The 22,781-nt window shown below is 34.8% G+C and overlaps 1 protein-coding gene across 1 annotated transcript in view; it reads left to right on the plus strand.

Moving 5' to 3' along the window:
• LOC129230550 (cationic amino acid transporter 2-like) overlaps positions 1-22,781 on the plus strand; it is a 121,988-nt gene that overhangs the window by 60,782 nt on the left and 38,425 nt on the right. Inside the window, exons 2-3 of the mRNA XM_054864954.1 lie at positions 5,469-5,588; positions 11,506-11,816. Coding sequence (XP_054720929.1) covers positions 5,469-5,588; positions 11,506-11,816 — 431 coding nt within the window. The remainder of the gene's footprint in view (positions 1-5,468; positions 5,589-11,505; positions 11,817-22,781) is intronic.

Genomic DNA, 22,781 nt, shown 5'->3' on the forward strand with positions numbered 1-22,781 from the left:
GAGTTCGAAAGACTGCGTTTCGAATGCTTCCTGATACCTAAGTAGCTTTTTTTTGGGGGGGGGGGGCAAAAATTTCATAAATCTAAAAGATTTTCTATTAAATAAAAGTGAATATTTTTTCGTAATACAAGTTAAACTAAACAGAAAAAAAAAAGAAAAAATAAATAAAATAATAGTTCAAAAAACTAAAAAAAAACACGCTTTTATAGCAAAATGAACTAAAAAGTAAAAAATAATCTTTGGATGATAAATATATAAAGTAATTGACCAAACACTTAATTTAAGTTAATTTAACTAATAAAAGAGGGGAGCGGCCTCCCCCGATGAATGCTCTAAATTTACGTCAAAACTCGCCTAAATTTACGTTAAAAATTAATGGCAACGTTCGAGAAGGGGGGAGGGGGTTCTCTCCCAAATCTTCTTCAAATCTGAAGTCAGTTTCAGCCTTCTATGACGTTAGGAGGTCGGGGGCTTTTATAGAAAAATTTCCGAAATTCAAGTTTTGGAAATGCTTTTTTTTTAATTAGTCTGTTTTCTAGAGGACATCAAGGAAATGAGGAAGATTCAGGGACTCACTACGGAAATTCTTTAGTTTTGAACTCTGAGAAACGCAGCACAGGCAATAAAAAGCAAAGGGGTTCAAAGTGGACATTGTAAAATTTTAAGGAAATCGCGTTTTAAGTTCAGACCCTTAGGTAGTTCTAGGTAGGCTTTCAATGATATGTTTTTTTTCTAAATCATGCTGTATAGAAGTATCCATCAAAGCTACTAGTACCATATCTTGCCCTAAAACAGAGACAAGGATCTACTACCATCTGTACTGATTCTTTCCAATTTTTTAATTTCAGCACTTACATCCTTTACTTCTCACTGCCTCAGTTGCAGTATTACCAAAACCTTGCATTTCAAAGTTTTTTTTTTTTTTTTTTTTGCCTTCAGTAATAGATTTTAAATATGATTGCCTTACTTTTTTTTCCACATCAAAGGCGTTAAATTACCGCCCCCAAAAGTATGCCACCCTTAGAAATTGGAACTTCCTTGCTTTAGTACTTTTTTCTTTGAAAAATTGTAAAAGCATTTCTGCTCCAGCCATTAATGAATAAGTAATTATAAATTTCAAATTTTAATTACTCTAATCTGTACTGAAATCGGTTTCCATGCGGAAAATATCCTGCTAAACCGTGGGGAAAATGTCTGAGCCCCCCCCCCCCTTAAAATTTTGCATATGGGCGCCCATGCGAGCATATACATGTACAAATAGAAATTTTTAAAATGTTCACATGTGTAGATTATAAAAATTTTGGTGAGAATAAAAGTAGCTGACTTGAATTCGTTTAAAAGAGCAATTACTAGTAATAGCGTAAGGTTTGGAGTTATTTTCTACGTGAGACTTTTTTATGCGTCCGTAACTACCTATGAAAAAAAAGTTGAGTTGCGAAAACTATTTTTATAGCTGCTCTTTCACTGCACAAAAGCAGGTTTGACTGAATAGCCTAAAGTATAATTTCCCTTTGAAAAAAGAAAGTTTAACTTCTTACTCGACCTGATGCATCTAAAAATTTCAGGCAATAAATAAAAATATTCTATAGAAGCAAAGATCAAGAATTAGTTAATAGAATTCCTTCTTAACTACATTCCAGAAATGTCCTAACGTTATTCACATTAAAGAACAAAAGAAAAGGGAAAAAAAACATACAAATGGATTTGACTTTTTGTCAGAGCAGATTTCGAGAGGAAAGAATCCATAAATTAAATTTTTGTTTTTCGTCTTTCGATTGCATTATCATATTAAATCTGCTGCTCATCCACGAATGTTTTGATTTCTCAGCATTGTAATCACAACTATTTTTATTCATTCCAATGGGAGAATGTTCACGAAGAATTCTCACTTTACATTTCAATCCAAAGGCCGAGAAAAACTAATTTAATATTTCATTTCACGCCTATGTATGCATGAAAAGCGTAATTTAATGCGAAAAGGGGGAAATCTTTTGAATAATAAATTTCCAGCTCAAACGGGGCTCCCAATACGCAATATGATTCACAGATGCTTTGATGCCCCTCGTTTTAATTAAATTCGGGAGTCATGTCACGTGAGGTTCCATTCAAAGACTAATTTTTCCCTTCGCGCCTTCTTTGAGATCTTGCGAGAGGAGGCTATTCATTCATCTCTGAGGCTAGGAAGGATCAGGGAATGAAAAACATTAACTCTGAGTTAAAAAGCACTCAGTGAATTATAAAGTACCTATACATGAACTACCAAAAAGAATATCACGAGGGGGGTACGTTGTGTGTCGTAGACAACACAATTAAAAAAAATTTTAAAAAAAATTAATTCAAATTTTGACATCTTGAATTCAATTTATGTTTTTCACAATCACGAGTGTGTGTATGTAGGCGTGTGTGTTTGTGTGTGGGGGTATGTGTTTGTGTGTACGGGTTATATGTATGTGTGTGTATGAATGTGTGTGGGGGAGTATGTGTATGTGTGTAGGCATATGTGTTTGTGTCTGTGTGCATGCGTGAATGTGTGGGTAGTTGTGTATGTGCGTGTATGTTTTTTTGTGTGTATGTGTTTGTGTATGTGTGTAGGTGTATGTGTGTGTGTGTGCGTGTGTGTGTAGGTGTAGTTGTGTATGTATGCGCGTGTGTGCAGGACATGGATGCAACCTGGAGACGGCTTTCGCTAGAGGTGCAGCATCGTGAGGAGCCCGTCGACGGTGATGTTGCGAAGGGTGGAGGTGGGAAAAATCAAAGGAACGCCAAAAACAATCAAGTGAAAACAATAAACAATCGTGATTGCTCAAAAAAAAAATCGAATTTCCCTATAGCTAATGATCACTATCTCATTTAAAATGTGGACAATTTCCTTGTTTATCTTAGCAGGGGTCTGGCCAGAGGATATTTGGGTCCGTTAACGGACCCCTCACAAAAATCCGATCAACCAAAACGGACCTTTCACAAAATCCCGATCAAACAAAACGGACCTTTCACAAAATCCCGATCAAACAAAACGAACCCTTCACAAAATTCTGATAAACAAGATCGGATCTGTCACAAATTGTTTATTGAAAGAGCAAATTTGAAAGCAAAATAATGCATATTTCTGTGTATAAACCGATCATTTTTGGAACCTTTTTTTAAGTCAAATTAGAGGGATCAGCTTATACAAAATCGGCTAATTTTGAAAAAAAATCCGCTCTCTTGCGATGCTCCTGCAAGCGATAAATAATTGCTACTGCCAAATAAATATAATGGTTGTTTGTTTTATCACAGCTAATTAGCAGCGGTGTTGTTGTAAACTTTTCTGAAAAGGCATTGGTAAGCACTCCCCCCCCCCCCCCGCTCATGTGATTTAATAAATAAGAATAATATATATCTGCGAAATGAACTTAGAACTGCAAAGGGATAGTAAGGGTGAGGAAAAAATATGATTGCTTCAGATAGGGTTACCAACTTCAAAACTATCACCACTTAGCGTCTGGCGTTGAACCTTTATAATGACTTGATTAGAAAATATTCTCATCATTTTGTCGGCTTGTCAATATTTCCGTTTTTACGGTGCAGTGCGATGTTTAATTGTTATTTTGGGGGAAAATTATATGGATTTTGATTTTTCGATGCTAACAAGGATGAGTAACTTTAAATAAACTCTTTTAATTACCGTTTTTTTTTTTTTTTAGATGTCTACATTTTGAAAAATGCAATCTTTTAACATCCGATATGAGGATCATATTTTGTTCTTTTTTCAAGCTAACTTCGCTTTATTAGGATTCAAATAAATGAAAAGTCTCTTTATTTCTGTTAGAACTCTCATTTCAAGTTTTTAAAGCAAAATTCCATTTTCTGTTATGAGACAAAAATTAAAATGCTGAATAGATGGTTTATTTTATTTCATTATTATTATTTTTTTTTTGGGGGGGGGGGTCAACTGTGTCCACAGATATTAATGATATGTTATCATAGGACTCTAAAATGCAATTTTAAAATAATTTTATCAAAAATATTTCTTTTACAAGCCGTTTTTATACTTTTGATGCCTTCACTTTGAGAATTGCGATCTCTTTGCATCCGCTATGGGAAGCCGATTTTTCGAATTTTTGATGATTATTACGCTTTGTTAAGAGGTAAACAATTGAAATATCTTTTTATTTTTGTTAAAATCACGGAATTTATAAGTTTTAAACGAAATTCTGTGCTTTTTAAGAGTGTCTTGGGTCAAAAAGTTGAATGCTGAACCCTATTTTGAATTTTGTTTTATTTATTTATATTTTTGTTTCAATTATTTTAAATATTGTACAGAAATATATCTAGTATAATTTAACCTAATGCAGAATGGTAGATAAATGTTGATACTTGAAAGAGCGATGCCCCCCCCCCCCCCCGCCAAATATCAGAAAAAAAAATCCAGAATGATTTTCTCGCCATAGAAGAGGAAAACACTCAACTTTAAGTTTAATTGATGTAGTTTATGCCATCTCTAAATTCTAAAATTTCGTTTTAACAATTTTTTTTTTTTTTTTTTTTTTTTTGCGAAATTTTTCGATTTTTCACAAAATTAATTCTTTTTTCACAAAAATATTTGATTTTTCACAAAAAACGGACCCTGTGAAAAATCCTGGACAGACCCCTGCTTAGTTAATCACTGTTTAATATCCCTCTAAATGTCATTTAACATTTTTGACCAAGCCCTAGAATGCTTCCAAAGCAATAAATGGATGGCCCAGTTGCCAAATCGATTAACCCCACTTTTTAAAAAATCCTCATTTCTGCTTTAATAGTGCTTAATCAATGATTAGAATGTGACTTTATATTAAACTTTTGGTTCAGTACATTTCTGATCGTGCGATAGCAGAAAATGTAACTTCGCTCTCAAAATTCAATATTAGTAGACTAGTACACTTAATATTATTTTGATCATGTTATTATTAGAAGACATGAAACTAAAGAATGAAAACAGTAAATACATTTTAATTTTAGGTATCTTGATGAAGATGGCGTGCAATAACAGTCACTTTCACAACATTTGTGGGACGGATGCTACTGTTTATCCTTCATAAGTTTTTTCAATATTAGGATATGACTGTGACAAAGCACATCTCAAGTCACTTTCAATCCACACCTCGACATTCTGACTTTATGTATGTTGAAGTTGAAAATGGTAGATTCGCAGAGATATGTGGTGGTAAATTACACTAAAACCCTAAAAAAAAATAATAATAATTTTTAAAAAAGGCGTTAATGTCGATAGCATTTGACTTAAGAGTAAATTATGGCTGTAACTACCCCCCCCCCCTCAGGTTGAGAACCATCGTTTTAGAATATGGTAGATCTTTTTACAGGAAAAATATAGATTAGAGCAATTAACGATATTTTTATTGAATTTTACAGAAGAATTACACGTTTTTATGTTGCAGTCATCAAAATTGTGTTCTTCAGAGTGCAGAGCCTTTCTTTTTTCCTTCTAGGTTTGGCCACAACTTTGGGCACCGGACTCTATGCCTTAATTTCCATGGCAGCACATGAACATGCAGGACCGTCTGTTGTATTATCCATACTAATGGCAGCAGTTACAGCCTGTCTTGGAGGTAATACTTCATATTTACCCTCTGTTATCATCCTAGTGTTTATGAAAATTAAATATAATGCTCCAAACTAAACCTCAAAATACTCTTTATATGTTTTCATACTATTGTATAAGTGACAGATTCAAGCAATTTCCATCAGTCAAATGTACTATTTTTAGTCACGTAAGTTTATAGAATGAGCAAAAAAATAACATGGAACGAAGAATTTTTTTTTTCAAAAGTTCCTCCCGCCCCCCTTCCCCGATTTTTCGAGCAAGTTTTACAGTTACACTTGAATATAATTTCTACCTATTAACACTTTTGTAAGACTCAGTTCTGGCATCTTATATCGTTTTGCAACTTACTAACTTGCTCGAATACTACCAACTCCCCCACCCATCTCCCCTGAAAAATTCTGGAACGGATTGCTTTCGTATTCGGCCAGAAAGCTTTGCATCATAAAAGCTGTAATTTCTATTAGTTTTAGTTTGCGTAAGGAACAATAAAAAGTAAAAATTTATCGTTCCTCAATCATTGTTGCCCGAACTCATTTCACCTAATACTTTCGTGCATTTAACTTTTAATGGTTAACGTTGCCAATATTCTAACCATATTAAAATTAGCTGTAAAACGAACAGTAATTTATTTTCCGTCCAACCTCGTAGAAACGAATTCAAAGCGACCTATTTAATTCATTCGTCTTAAACGTAATTCTTCAAATCCAAAAAAACAATAGCATTTTTTGTAAGTACAGTTGGGTAGAGATCGTAAATGTAGTTTGTCTTTTCAGTATTTCGTTTTAAGCGTGTTCGAATTGACGAGGTCGACTGTATAAGCATTGACACTATGTCAGAACGAGTAAGAAAATCGTCTTTGAGTGTTTTCATGCCTCGAAGCAAAAATGCATCAGGCGAAAGAAAAATAAAATTATACTTGACTCTTGGCTCTTCGCTTATAATTATTAAAGAATTGGGTTGTTTCCATCAGTCAAATGTACTATTTTTAGTCACTTAAATTGATAGAAAGAGTAAAAAATAACATGGAGCGAGGATTTTTTTTTTTTTCAAAAGGTTTAATTTTTAGTTTTTTTTCCCCCGATTTTTCAAATAAGGCATGTAGCCCGGTCAATTTAGACATAAAAATAGTGATCAAATGACAAAAATTCCGGGAAAGCTAAAATTTTGTAGGGACCTTGGGCTTACTATTACAAATAAGGTGCCAAAAGTCCCCATCGATCCCATGTGCGCTAAAAAAGTTATTCGGGGTCAAAGGTCAAAATTTTAGGTTTTTTGGATTTTTCTCAAAAACGGTAAGTTTTATCGAAAAGTACCGCAGGCTAAAGTTATAGACCTCAAAATTCTCTATAAAAATGGTCCTTATGATTTTTTTCTCCAAGACCAAACCTTCCTAGATATTGCGTACTCTCAAAAGACAGCCAGTCATTTACAGAATCCCCTCTACTTGCATGGCCTTGAATAACAACTGGCTATTCTAGTCCGTGTGGCATCGTTCACGTACCCAAAGGGGTCGGACCTACTAAAGGCATGGGCGCACCCCTCAATATCGCAGAGCCCCCCCCCCCTAAGAAGCAAGAGTCCCCCTCCAAAAACTGGGAAAAATACCCCTCAAAACAACCCCTTTTAAATGTTTTTTGAGCTCTCAAACTGTAACCACAATTCATACAGTAAAACATAGTTTGGCTGGCGATTCACATTATTATCTTGACTTCTGACAATGTTTGGCCTTAGTGATACATTGTGAGTAAGATTTCTGGATTCTAATCTGACTCTAAGAAATACATCTCTCTTGGTTAGACAACAAACTGTGTTTGACGCTTCTTTGTCCAATTTTACGCATCGTCTCACTGCTTTAGTATAACGTAAGGTATTGGAAAACATATAATTCAGTAGTTACGCCCTCAAGCACCATTTCGTTTGAAGTTTTATCTGATATTCCTTTTATTAAGAAGATGATCCGAGTTTTCCCACTTCTGCTTATCAAAGAACTCAAGTTGAAATCTGAAATTGTAAATTTTCGCTATGATAGTCGAATTTTTTTAACTTGTTATCGTACTATGTTTGGATCATCAGCTCTTGTTCTGCAAACTAGTTACTTTGAGAATCTAAAAAATATAACACTAGGCACTGCGGATGACCATCATCAGAGAACTTGTTTCAAGACGGATTACGACGATCAGTTCGAAGATGGACAATGAACATGTATAATTCCAGATTTCAATTTTGAAGCAGAGAGACTGCTATGAGCTCATCGATAAGCAGAACTGGTAAAACTCGGCAGCTCCCTCTTTCAAAAAAGGAACTTCCGATAAAACTTCGAAAGAAATTGCTTGGTGGCGTACCTACTTAGTAGTATGGTTTTCAAAACTTCACGTCATACTAAAGCAGCGAGACGATAGGTAAAATAAGAAAAATAAATATCAGGTACAGTTTACTGCCTAATCAAAAGGGATGGATTTATTCGAGTTAGATTAGAATCTAGAAATATTAAGCCACAATACCATCAAGCCAAAATTTCAACCAAGACTGAAAATTATGAGAAGTAAAATAGCTCAACTCGCATGCCAAACTTATGTTTTATTGTAATCAATGTGGTTTCAGTTTGAGGGCTCAAAACCCATTAAAATTTCTTTAGCAACGTATTTTGTTTCAAAGGGTGACTGATGTGGGCTGTTGCAAGCCACATTATTTTAAAATTTTTATACTTAACCTTTGTTCTCTATCATAGGTAAATTTGCCAAAGTTACCTGCTAAGTGGAGAATTAAACATTTTTTTACTAGATAAGAAATGCTTTTATTACTTATTTTTTTTCGTATCTATGTAAGAATTAATTAATATGAAAACAAACTTTTACAAATCATAACTTCTAATTTCTTTTTCTCTAAGTACGGAGCAACACGATGTTATTCAATTCTGACTGTATTGGTCAAATTCAAGACTCAACGCATGTGTGGAACTTTAAAATACAGTTTATTATTAAAATGATCTTATGCAATGTGTGATCTACACAAAAAGCCTGCTCTTAAAAGCGATAACATTAAATTCCTCAAATTTTGATATTTGATGAAATTATTATAACTTTTTCCTTTAGTTTTTATGCATTTATGGTCAACTTCGAGGCGCGAGCGACACCTCAAGATATTTTTGAGGTCAAAATCCTTTTGTTGAACCAAATATCTCTACAAAAGGCAACTTTTCCGGCTATTACTTAGCGTTTATCAGATTTTGATTTTTTTCAATCCACCCTAATGAGCATGGCCAGTACTTCAAAAGTAAATTCACCTCGAACAAGAGCGGGATTAAGTGAATCTGAATCCAGCTTTTGTTGTAAAAAACACTGCTTATTTTGTGGCGAGGAAGCGGATGAAGAGGCTGAGAAGAACAAAACGCTGAATTATCGCAGAAAAATTTATAAAGTTCCCACACTTACATTCAAAGAATCCCTTTTAAAATTAGCTAAGGATCGTTCTGAGGTGTGTCAAAAGCTGCTCTTGCACGTTTTAATTTTGAGTATGATTTAGTCGCTGCTTTATGAATTTTTCTTTCATTATTCTGCGTTTTCTTCTTGTCAGCCTCCTCATCCGCTTTACAGCCGAAAAATAAGCAGTGTTTTTAAAAACAAAAGCTGGATTCAAATTCACTTAATCGCGCTACAGTACGAGGAGGACTTACTTTTGAAGTGCTAGACTCTTTATCCTCACTTTGCTGCAGAGATTGAATTTTTCCGGGTATATGATTTTCTGCAATCCACGCGAATTGTAACGGACTTTTGACTTCTTAAATAATCAGCATTATTATGATTTCTCCCGAGACTTGCATCGATTAAGGTTGGCATTCCATAACTGCCCAGCACAACAGTTTCACCTTCAGTCAAAAGTTTATTGCAAATAAAGCGAAATTGTTACATTTTTCTTGAATATTGATCAGCACAAACAACAGTAGACGATTGTGATAAATACGTTTATTCACTCGAACTGCACGTTTAACTCTAAAAGAAGCAGGTACGTCAGGGGTGCCCTCCCCCCCCCCCCCCAGGAGGGGTCATGGCCCAGACTACGCCATCGAAATTTTTAGGGGGATTGTTTTGAGGGGTATTTTTTATTTGGGGGGGAAGCATGCTTTTGAGGGGGATTTCCGCGAAAATAAGGGGGGTGCGCCTTTGCTCTTAGTGGTTTTAGTGGGTTGAGCACCTCTGGGTACGTGAACGATGCCACACGGACTAGAATAACCAGATGTTATTCAAGGCCATGCGAGTAGAGGGGATTCTGTAAATGACTGGCTGTCTTTTGAGAGTACGCAATACCTAGGAAGGTTTGCTCTTGGAGAAAAAAAATCATAAGAACCATTTTTATAGAGAATTTTGAGATCTACAACTTTGGTCAGACGTACTTTTCGATAAAACTTACTGTTTTTGAGAAAAATCGATAAAACCTAAAATTTTGACCTTTGACCCCGAATAACTTTTTTAGCGCTCATGGGATCGGTGGGGACTTTTGGCACTTTATTTGTAATGCTAAACCCAAGGTCTCTACAAAAATTTAGCTTTCCCGGAATTTTTGTTATTTCCATTGTCTAAATTGACCGGACTAATGGTCTTTATGACGTCACAAGTGATGAACTTTGGCGCAAAAATCCACTGACGCGCTGATTGCTAACGAGTGCTTTCTACCGCGTAGGTTTCCAGGTTATGATAATTCAGAAGCGACTTAAATATTGCGCTCTACGCTTGCTATCAACCCTATCGTTGCCAGTACATGTGAGTAAAGATGCGAATTAAATATTGCGCTCTGCACTAATGGCATCAGTGAATGACATTTTATCACTTGTGATGTTATATGCAGATGCATAAAAAATAAAATTGAATCTGCGCAACGATTAAAATATTTCCTTTCAATATCAAACTTTGTCAAATTATTTAAAAAAATTGTCAGATCCTATGTTTTTAAGCATACTCTTTCAGAAAAAAATAATATTTTTAAAATTTCCGAAACGACCCCATTGGAGAGACTTTCTGCTATGAAAGGTCTTGGTGAAATTTAAAATCTTGACTCATTTTTTTCATCGTCTATTAATATCCTTTCAGATTTCTGTATTCAGATATTAGTACAGACAGACCTCGATATAAGGTCACTCGCTTATAAGGTCAACTCGCATATAAGGTCACTTTTCTAAAGTGAATAGGAATTCTATGTTGTTTCTTATCGGATATGTGGTCAGGTCACAATACATTAATCGCTTATAAGGTCACTTCTGTCTGATTTCTTTAAATACTTTCAGTGCTTAATAGATTCACTTCCAAGAATTTTTCGCGATATACGATCCTTAAAAAGTGAAAAATCGTATTCCTATTACGTAGCATGTAGTGCACCAAATGCAGTTGAAAGTGAATATTACGACAGGGACGATAAAATATCATGAAGCAGTAGTAATGAAGGCACTCAGCGTGTAAGTATCGCACTTTTTTACCAGTCATGAGAAGCCGAAGAAAATTTTCAGAAAACGATTAGAAACCATTGTGCTTAAGCAAAAGAAAAATCCTATCAGTCCTGTATTTATGATAATTTTAAGTTAGGTAAGCTGCTCATCTAACCTCTGCTTGGGCATATTTGTATGCAGCTTTACTCTAAACGAAAGTTCTAAAAAATCATTTCAAAATATCTTATTTCCTTTCTTCCAAAAGTTTTAATTGGTTCAAATCTATTAAACTATTATAACCTAATTACCCATATTTTTGAATGTATTAAATTTTAAAAGTAATTAATTTATGTAAATGTTTATTTATCAATAAATATACATGGATCGGTTATAAGGTCACCCCGCTTATAAGGTCAGTTTCGTGAAGTCCCGAGGGATGACCTCATATCGAGGTCCGACTGTATCAAGTTCTCAAGTATCAATATGTTATTCTTATTTCCTTCAGGATTGTGTTACTCAGAGGTTGTGACTCGTTTTCCAAAAGGCGGATCTGCCTACTCATATGCCTATGCCACCACTGGCGAACTGTCAGCATTTCTCATAGGATGGGGGATGGTCCTGGAATACGCAACGGGGGCCGCTCTTGCAGCCAAGGCCTGCAGTCAGTACATGGACGTTGTCCTAGGAGGCGTGATGTCTCGTGTCCTGGGACAATACTTAGGACACATGAACATTGCTGGTCTGGACAAGAACTTGGATTTTCCAGCACTGGTTGTGACGCTTTTTGTGTGTCTTCTCCTCGCATGGTCTGCTAAGGTAAGAATTTTAACCCTTAAATTTATGGGTTTTTTAACAATCTTTCAGAAGATACAATTTGACTTCTACTTCTTGTTAAAGTTATGGGTAACATTAAAATCTATCGCCTTTGAATCATGATTTAATTTAAGTATGGTTTATGGTTAAATATACAGGGTGTTTTGTTTTAATCTGCAAGACCTTTGCTTTCGCAACCGTTAGTCATAGAAGTATATTTCTAATTGCAAAAATGTTCAAAATCAGATGCAAAGTTAAGGTATTAAAAGTTTGAAATAAAAATAAAAATAAGTCCAAAAATACAAAATAAACACTTACTCTTGCGGTGTGCTGAAAATGTGCTAAGTGTGATCGTAATAAGTAAACTTAAAAATATTCTTAAATTAACTTTTGTGTATTAATTAGAGCTAGTGTTATGCTCGTTTCTTTTTCCTTTTTTTTTTCTTCCGATACACGCATTTGCATTTTATTCCGCAATTTTAGCGTAAATACAAGGAAATTCTTCAGCTTTCAAACGATTAATTTTCGCATTACCTATATCCTTATCAACCAGCTAGATTCCATAGATCTTTTCCAAGAGACAAATTAAGTGTCCTTCATAAGTTTTTACTTGAAGAGACAGCGTTTCTATGTGAAGAAGGATTTTCAATATACAGGGTGTTCCATTTTAACCTGCAAGACCTTTATTTTCGCAACCGTTAGTCCTAGATTTCCAATTGTAAAAATGTTTTCAAAATCAGATGCAAAGTTAAGGTATAAAAAGTTTGAAGTGAAAATAAAAATAAGTCAAAAAATACAAAATTTTAACTTTTTATACGGGCTTCAGGTCCCCTGATTTATATTTAGGGAAATAATCTCCATTGAAAAACAATTCCAACACAAAAAATTTGAAATGAGTACGACCAATATTCACCGAGACATGAAACGCAGCGTTCTGTGACTTACACCACTTTTCACTCGTAGTCAATTAACGCCTTTTGGGGAAAAATATAGCAGTTAACATGCGTTTAAAATTATACGTGTGCATAGAGTGTGGTTTTTCAAATTGTTCGAGGTTTCGTCGTGTGGTTATGCGTATATATGTATCACGGCATTACATTTGCATTTATTTTTGAATAGCAATGGAAAATATGAATACCTTGTTTCTCTTACTTTGACGACCTGTCATTCTTCTGAAATGGCGTTACGTTCCAATCTCATCTCTTGTATGGTCCCTTAAAACTTTAAACTGGAATATCTCCTTGAGTTTTGGTCGCACAAATGTGAAGTTTTTTGTGTTAGAAATATCTTTCAATGGAGATTATTTCCGTAAATATACGTTTGGGGACCTGGGACCCGTATAAATAGTTAAATTGTGTAGTTTTTGACTCATTTGTATTTTTTCTTCAAACTTTCAATATCTCAACTCTGCATCTGATTTTGAACATTTTTGCAATTGTAAGTATATGCCTGGGGCCGTGGTAGCCCGATCGGTAGAGTGTTGGATTCGGGGCCGGAGGGTCCTGGGTTCGAACCTCGATGGTCGAAGACCCACCGTCGTCATTAAAGGGGACTGGGCGACGTTAAATATGCTCGTGGTCTCAATGTCCTCCAAGTGAAACGATACCTCTGGGGGTGCTAGTACTAGGTAGCTACTAGCTCCTGGACTAGTTCTAAATTCTCATTAACTGTTCAATCCGGTGATGGTGCTGCCATCTATCGGTATATAAAATAATGGAGGTAAGGCACTTAGTATGCAGTCCTCGACATAAATACAGTTGTAGTCAGTTGTGACTCTGAATAGGAATAGGAATAGGAAGTATATGCCTAGGACTAACAGTTGCGAAAATAAAGTCTTGCAGGTTAAAACGGAACGCCCTCCATATTACAGATTGCAGTACATGACTTTAACTGGAAGAATAAGAAATAAAGTCAAACATCTAAAAATATTGATAAGTGTTGTGAAAATACGTTGCTGTTCAAATAGAGCATTTTAATTCGCCGTAGTAGAGCAAGAAGTGGTTATTGTGCATTAGGGTGGTTCAAAAGTACATTTAAAGAAGAAAAGTTTCTCCCAGAACACCCCTCAATATTTTTACACTTGTGGATAGTAATATACTGGAAGAATTTTAACTTCCTATTTCAACTGAAAGAGAGCGCTCAACCCCTTCCCCCAAACTTCAATAGCATGGGGAGGGGGGTTAAGAAAATACTTCGAACAGAAAAAAAAATGCTACATACTATAATTCGTACAGACTAGAAATATGCATATGCATTGCAATAAAACAATTATTTACAAAAAAAAAAACAGCTGGGGAAATTAAATATTTCTCAATTTGTGGCATTTTTTCTATGATGCGGCTAATGTTAAATTAAGGGGTCATTGAGCACCGTCTTAAAATTTGAGTAAGAAGCTAAAACTTTTTACAGCATAATACTATTAGCTTACGTTCGACGAGCACGACCGGTAGCGCCCGGTTAGTTAATCACGTGACAGCTAATGATCACGTGCTCCAATCAACCAATCAACTGCTTAGAATGGTAACCGGTTGATCATAGAACGCTGCGGTTTGTAACCGGTTACTTACCGGTAGACCGGTGAGGTTCGTCGAACGCAACCTTAGTAAGTGTAAAAAGAATAGGGGGTGTCCTGGACTCTAGCTGAAAAAAAGTTTTTTTGAAACCCCCCCCCCCCCTATTGTGCATCGTGCAAAAGTAAGCGAAACGTTGCAGTTAATAGTGAAAAAACTAAAAAAAAAACATTTCCCATAATAAATACTGTTGTTATCTTTAAATTAAATATCGGTTTACCAATTATTATTATTATTTATTTATTTATTTATTTTATTTATTTTTTTTTTTTTTATTTATTTTTTTTTTTTTGATATGCTTTACATTTAACCTCCGACACACAAAGGAAGGGAGACCGATTTTGAAAAAAAAAATGTGTTCTAAAGGAGAGTTGATCGAGAGTGTTCTTAGCTAGGTTGCATCTTTGGATGACATTAATGAATATAATAGTTAAAAAACTCTAAAAGTTTTCTTTTTTCGATTTTTGCAGTGAAAACACAGTTAAAAATTTTAAAATTTAATACCAAAATGAAGAGAATTTCTTTCCGCGTCTGATAGAATGTGTTTGAAACATCCATGTTTCATATAGAATTCGTATTTTAGCTGTTTTTTAAAGCAGATTTTAATAACGTTTAAGCCTTTACTTTATCACGCGATTGATAACCGAATTCATTGTTGGCCGACAAGGAAATTAAACGCAATGATTTAAAATTTTTATCTGTTGCTAGTTTCTATTAAAAAGCAAATTAAATACTTGCAATTGATTTTTAATAGTACAAGGCTTTTTAAAGGATTTTCAATTTTCCCTCTTGATTCTACAGTTGTGACTCAGTCGAATGTTTTTAAAATTTTTAATTTTATCGTTGTTTTTATTCTTATTTAATTTTTCGTACTTACATGTTTTTCTCTTTTATTTACATTATCCATGGAAAAGAGAACAACAGCAACAAATTTGGCAAACTAGAATGCTATACTTTTGTTGAAAGCCTTTGTTCGAAAGAATACATAAATACCACTAATTAAGTAAAAGTTCGAAATGGTAGTTTAATAATATTTTAATCAAGTCTTCCTATTCTCCAAAACCGTGAAAAAACATATCTTATAATTCTCGCATAAAAAAAGTTAATACCTAATGAACTTTTTCGGACCAATATCTAAAACTTTCCAGTACTAATAGAAGCAAATTTTCAAAAATTCAGCCGAAGTAGCAGTTTTGATTTTACCCCAGACACACACAATTGGAGATGGCCTTTAACGGTAAAAACATGATATATGCAAGTTACGCTGCAAAATTAGCGTCATTTATAATTACTAAAATTTAATAGTAGTTCCCTTCCAGTCAGTGGCGTAGCTAGGGTGGGGCGGAGGGGGCGGTCCGCCCCGGGCGGCGCTATTTCGAGGGCGGCAGTTTGACACATATGATGCAAAAACAAATTCTGCCTAAAATTGCGTGTTTAGTATGTCATTTTCAAAAAGTTTCCAAGGAAGAGCCGTCTGACTATCCATTTTTTGGTGGGATTTGGCCATCCCTTAACACCCCGAAAAACACCATACAGTTGTGTTTTTGAAACTTCGGTATCGAAAATTTTCCAAAGAGAGCCCGTGAACTTTCCCCTTTCTCTTAGCGTCACCAAGGATAGCCTAAAATTTATTTCAATTTTGAAAATACTTTGGGAAGAAGTCCCTGTTTCCTCATGCCTAAAACTGCGCTTTTAACACTTCAATTTCGGAAAATTCCCTTGAGGATCCGCCTACCCTTTAACGCCCCCAAAGAAGGACTGAAACTAACTTCAACTTTGAAAATAAAATGAGGAGGAAACTCTAACCTTCCTTTCCTAATTTACTAGAAATTTGCATCACTAAAAATTGTCTAAAATTGAGATTTTTGGCTTAAATTTTGAAATTTTCGATGAAGCGATTTTTTTTTCCTCTGTGACAAAAATATAGAAATAAGTTTTCTTTTGTCTTAAATTTTGTTTCACTTTTATTTGAAATACTTTTGACCGTTTAAAACATTAACTTTCTCTCAACAAAAGGGCGGCAAATTCAGCAACCGCCCTGGGCGGCAGAATCAGTAGCTACGCCGCTGCTTCCAGTGATCAAGTTACATACTAAGCAGGATACATTTTTAAAGTTCTGGCTCAACATTTCACTCATTACATGCAACCAATATTTAGTTCTAAGTGTAATGGTTTGAGTTCAGAATAGTACTAAATAATGGTTGGAGCTGAACGAGCAAATTTTCTTAATTAAAAGTTGAACCTGGATGCTTACCAATGTATTAGCGAGAATTCCTCCGGGGTGTTGCATCAGGAGCTGTTCGGATCCTGGTCTGGATCAAAAAGATTGATTTGTCTTTAGGGCCAAATCCAAATGGTGAACCACAGCTGTGGCAGCAACGGTATATTAAAGATAATTGAGTAGGCATTGATTTAAAGTAAAATGATGCTTCAGGAATATTTCGAAAATTGAGTAGGTGGCTGTGGAACAGCGTTGCATGTAACAAATTACGAATTTTACATGAGAGTTGTATTAGAATTCGATTGACCAATTTTATAATGATCCCAACTTTCAACGTTGTTTCAAAATAATAATGGAACTGAAATATTTTTGGACGAATAGAAATTGTTAGTTTTTATTTATTATACAGAAGCTAAATAGCTTATCACATGCATAGAAGACTGCGTACAAAGCGCATTGCCTCCGGACTCACACAAGAAATATTTCCAACACAAGAGAATCAAATTACACCCAGGGCATCGACGGGAATCGAACCTAAGACTTCCAGCTTAGAAGACGAAACATCTATCACAGAGCCACGGAGGCCCCCTATTAGTTTTTATATACTTAAAAATAAATAGACCCAAAAAGCAACATGCAACGACGCTCTAGCCATCTATTCAATTAAGATTTCGGAGCAATCTATACGTTTTGGCTAAGTATCATTAATTCTAGTGATATTAGCACAGGCTGAAATGCATTCGATCTCGGTCTTTGGGGTTAAAATATTACTCGACGTTAACTCCCGGTTATCACAAATTTGCCATTTCAACTGCGCTTGCGAGAGGACTCCTATTCCAATCATTTTTTAAGTACACAACGTATTTTACGTTTATGTTAAATAAATATTTCCAAACCAATAAATATTGAGGTGTCATTTTTCTCTTTACATTATAAAGATTATCAGTTATTTATATCCGTATTTTCATATAATATGTCACGAAATCGCTGAGAAAATATTCTAATCGCATTCATTAATTTGTTGGGACTCAGCCTAAATATAAACAAGCAACACGAAATCTTAAAACAGAAAGCCCAAACAGCTAAGTCCGCAAGCAAGCGCAGTTGAAATGGCAAATTTGTGATAACCGGGATTTAACGTCTAGTTAAAATATTCGGCAACAGCCGCGAAAGTTGCCAAGAATCTCAGCTATGGGAATCTTCCCAGTGTTTCATCTAATCACGTATTTTTATGTCCAAGTTGCAGACGTTTCTCTTTCTTCTAGAGGGTTTTTCTTCCGGTTAGATACATTCCTCGTATGCTTATTTCATTCAATTTCAAATTTATTATATCAAAAACATTGCCTCCTTAAACCCTTTGCTCCAATTGAAAAATATAAACTTTTCACTGAATGGTTTGGCAACGATCTAGTTAATACATGTGTTGCTTTCTGACGCGAGCAGTTCATAGTTTGAATTGTTGAAGAAAACAGCGCTTCGTAAAGTGCATCATTTACAATTTTAAATATATAGTCTTTGACTGCAGCCCTTTCAAGTTTAAAATGTCAGAAATAGATAATGTATCCGTTTTACAGAGCCCTCGACGGGATTTAGACGATGACGGAAATTTATTGAATTCTGAAAGTGGAACCACTTCAAATTCAAACTTTAACATCAACTTTGAGGATAATTCTAAAACTGACTGCTTGGACACAAACAATAAAGGGGAATGTGATTTAAACCAGGATCTTGAGGCAAAGGCATATTCCTTTCCACTATCTGTTAGTTCTTCCCAAAGAAATCTTGAAGACCGTGATACAAGAAAAGATATGAAAACTGGTGTGCTTGATGAACTAACTGATGTAAAGTCACCCAACTGCAGTGAAAAAACGAAAGATAATATCAGACCTAACTTAAACCATGAAATAAGCAACGAAAATGATAGCACAAGTTCTGAAAAGGAAATACCGGATGTCATCACTTCGGATTTGTTGAGTTTGCCCAATAACATAATTCTCCTAGAAGTAGAAGCTATTACTAGAGATGAACATACAAAGGAAGAGAAAAATGCGTATGAAACATGTAATCAAGTTGAATCCTCTCAATTGCCTGATATTTGTCAAAAACTTGGTATGAAGCTAAATAAAGAAAAGACAATAAACAGTTCAGAAAAAGAAAATAATTTCAATGCAAGGACTGATAAGACCACAAACACTACAGCTCCTGAAGAAGAAACTAATAAAAAGATTGATAAGACAATAAGCAACATAGCTCCAAAAGAAGAAAATTACAATGTAAGGAATGATAAGGCTATAAACATCACAGCACCAGAAGAAGAAACTAACACAAAGACTGATAAGACAATAAACAGCATAGCTTTAAAAGAAAACCACAATGCAAGGACTCATAAGACAATAAACATCACAGCCCCAGAAGAAGGAAATAACAATGCAAGGATTGATAAGACAATAAACATCCCAACACTAGAAAAAGAAAACGATGCAAGGTCCGATAACAAGGTTAGCTATTCAAGAGACTGCGGTGGATATAGTACTAAAGACCAAAAGGAAGATTTAAAATTACATGCTTTTGAAAGGACTGTATCTGATGATCTACAAAATCTCAAAATATCTGATCAGCTGGTAGCTTGTGCGATTAGAGATAAAGATGATAATCAAAACCTGAAAAAATTTGATGATAAAATGAATTTGAACTTTCCGAAAAATCAATCTAACGTGAATAATTTATCCGATCGCAAAGTAGAGGCTACGTCTCAAGCTGTAAATCAAACTTATCTAAATGCTTTGAAGTATTTCCAAAGTTTGTGTGAACAGCCAGAATCAACAATGCTTGGACGAAAATCTGATGTATATTTTCAAATTAGGAGTCAAGAAAATAAGTGCGTAGAGCTTGGAACAGAACTACAAAATTTGAAAGGGTATTTGGCGGTTGTAAAATCTGATATCGTTGATATGAAAATGCGTTGCTCGGAAATCCAGACTTCTTTAAAAGATATATCTGATAAATAGAAAATATTCTTTTAAAATATCATACGTGAAAAACAATTCATTCAATTCATAATTTTAGATCATTGCTTTTAGTTAAGTATTTTAACGCTTATTAGCATTATGCATAATATAAGTATCCAATTTTATTAATTGCAATTGTGGTATGTCTTTTTAAAATAGCATTAAAGTTACTATAAAAGTAGAAACTTTTTACTTCTTTTAACCATAATTGCATAATTTCAGTACCTGAATACTGTATGACATAAAGTGTTTTAATTAGTATTTTCGAAATTGTTCAGTTATCCTTTTCATTTTTTACTTGGCTTCCCAAAAACTGAATTCTAATTCTAAATTATCTTGAGGCGTACATAATTTTCATGATATTTTTCCTCAATTTTCTTCATTTTCAAAGTAGCACTAGTAAGAGAATAACAATAACTATTTGTCCGTCTGTCGTCTTAAAAAATATCTCTATTTTAAAAGAACAGAGCTAAATGTTTATTGAGGTTCGTTTAAACTGTAAATATGATATATATTACACTAGCTGCGTTGCCCGGCTTTGCCCGGTGCACCTTGAAAATAAAATTTGTGTCACGTGACGTATATTCAACAATCAGGCGTCAAAAATAAATAAAAAATAAACATCATGATTTCTCTTCCAAACAATGACGACAGATATTAAAATACTTTTAAGAAATGAAATCCAGAAAGATCGATTTGAAATGCGTAACCATGGAAACACAAAATAAAATAAGTTTAAGAAATTAAAATGCGAAAGAAAATGGTTCACAATTTGAATGGAATCGAGATGTCTTAAACTTGATTTTAAAAGGTTTGTTAACTTTTTTTTCCTTTCGAGATAAAAGTTTATTTTTTCGACCATAGGTCGAGTTAGATCTGGAGTAAAAAATATCGATTTTTCGAATGGCGTCAAAAAGAAAGCTGTAGGACAATTCCTTCACTTTTTATTGATTTATTTAATGAGGAAAGTAGTGCCTACATTTCAGCTAAGCCTAAAAAAATTCGAGCTAAAAACGCAAATAACTCCCGCCGTAATAAAGTTAGAGCTGTGAAACAAATTACGTAGAACGCGGAAAATTCTACCCTTTCTAACGATATGTAATATTAATATGTGCAAGTAATTTTTCACCCCCATATTTGAGAATTTACGTGTAAATTGGACGTAAATTGGAATAAAAAAGAACTATTCATCGAATTTTATTCGAACCTGTCTGCAAACCTTTTCAGGACTTTAAGGAACAAACTGAAAATTTCAGTGCAATCGGCCGGGTAGTTCTCGAGTTTTGCGAGTTCAAACACACAGACGCTTTTTAGGGACTTCATTTTATACTATGTAGAGATTCAAAAACGTTGGTCATATTTCAATCAAGGTTTGAAGGCTGGCATTCTATTGAAAGATCTTTGTTTTGCTATGCATGGTTATATTGTTGTTCAAACTTAGCTTTCAGTTTATTCTTTTGATGTATTATTCGAAATTTATAACTTTGTTCATTAGGTTATCTCGGAAAACCTATTCAAATTTTTGAAAGTTTTATGTATTTTACTTTTAAAGCAATTTTCTACGATTTGTCCCCCACCCCCATCCATGTCTTCCCTGCTTCTACATTCAAACTACAGTTTGGCACCTTGCAGCCTGGACTCTTATGCAATAAAACCAACTACTTATTGAATGGCTGATATGAAAGTTAAATTTGCATAGAATGCCTTGTATAGAGTATATGGGAACTTGGTGCATATGAATATGTTGACATGAAATCTCAAATAGCTAGAAAAATGTTTTTATTTCATGTAATTTTGGGGAGAATTATAGTAACGCGAAACATGATGCATTTACGAAAAATTACTATTGCTGAAATTGTTGCCGTTTTTTTTCCCTTTACCTTTCAATGGAAGTTTCACTGCTTTTTAATGAGTGTAGTTATATGGCATATTAGGGTTGATGGGGGTAAAGGAAAGGAAACTCTATTACGACGCTTGTGGTAATTTTTGAAACTAAAGTGTTGGTGACTAAAGACTTCTTCAGTCACACACACAACACACTTCAGTAACATAAAGACATTCCGAGAGTTCCACCTGTTATCGTTGGGTGGGTAAGATCACTGTTTGAAGAGGACACAGTTTTTTTTTTTTTTTTTTTTTTTTTTGAGCAATCACGATTGCTTATTGCTTTCATTTGACTGTTTTGATGTGCTATCATTTTATTTTCCCGCCAGCACCCTCTGCAGCATCACCGGCGACCGGCTCCTCACTATGCTGCTCCTCAAGGAAAACCGCCTCCAGGTTGCATCCATATCCTACATACACGCGCATACATATACAACTACACAGACACACACATACACACAAACATACACATACACAGACGCATACATACAGACACCTGCACACACACAAACACACACATAGACACAACTACCCACACATTCATGCCTGCACACAGACACAAACACATATGCCCACATACACATACTCCGCCCCCACGCACACAAACACTCATACACACAACTACCAACACTCATGCCTGCGCACAGACACAAACACACATGCCGACACACACACATACTCCCTACACACATGCCGACACACACAGATACTCCCTACACACAAACACATACCCCCCCCCCCACACAAACAAACACACACGCCTACATACGCACACACACACACACACACACACACTCACTCGTGATTGCGAAAAACATAATTTGGATTCAAGATGACAAAATTCAAATTAATTTTTCTTTTTTTTTTTTTAAGTTTATTGATCTTAAAATTTAAATCTGCCAGTCTACAAATGCGAATTTTCAACTAGTTCTACTTGTCATGTGGGCCCGTAAAGGTATGACGGGCGAAAATTGCTTCTACATTTGAACGAAGCCATTGCATGTTTGGTGATATTTTGATAGTTGAAATTTTAACCTTAACTCCAGTGGATTAATTCTAAACTCCAGTAGATAGCGTTCGTAGTTGATCTTTTCCGTTTCTTCATTCCCCTGAAATGCAGTCTTACCAGTAAAACAGTTAAGTGACCGGATCGAGTTCAGCCTTGTCACAATGAAACCTTTCCCTGCATGTTAAACATTACCAAAACACATTATCAAATTATCATGCCGTGGCGTGAGTTTCATTGTTGAAACACGCGTGTTACTTGATCATCGGCTATCATATA

The sequence above is a fragment of the Uloborus diversus genome, chromosome 9 (genome assembly GCF_026930045.1).
Source record: "Uloborus diversus isolate 005 chromosome 9, Udiv.v.3.1, whole genome shotgun sequence".
Lineage (NCBI taxonomy): Eukaryota > Metazoa > Arthropoda > Arachnida > Araneae > Uloboridae > Uloborus > Uloborus diversus.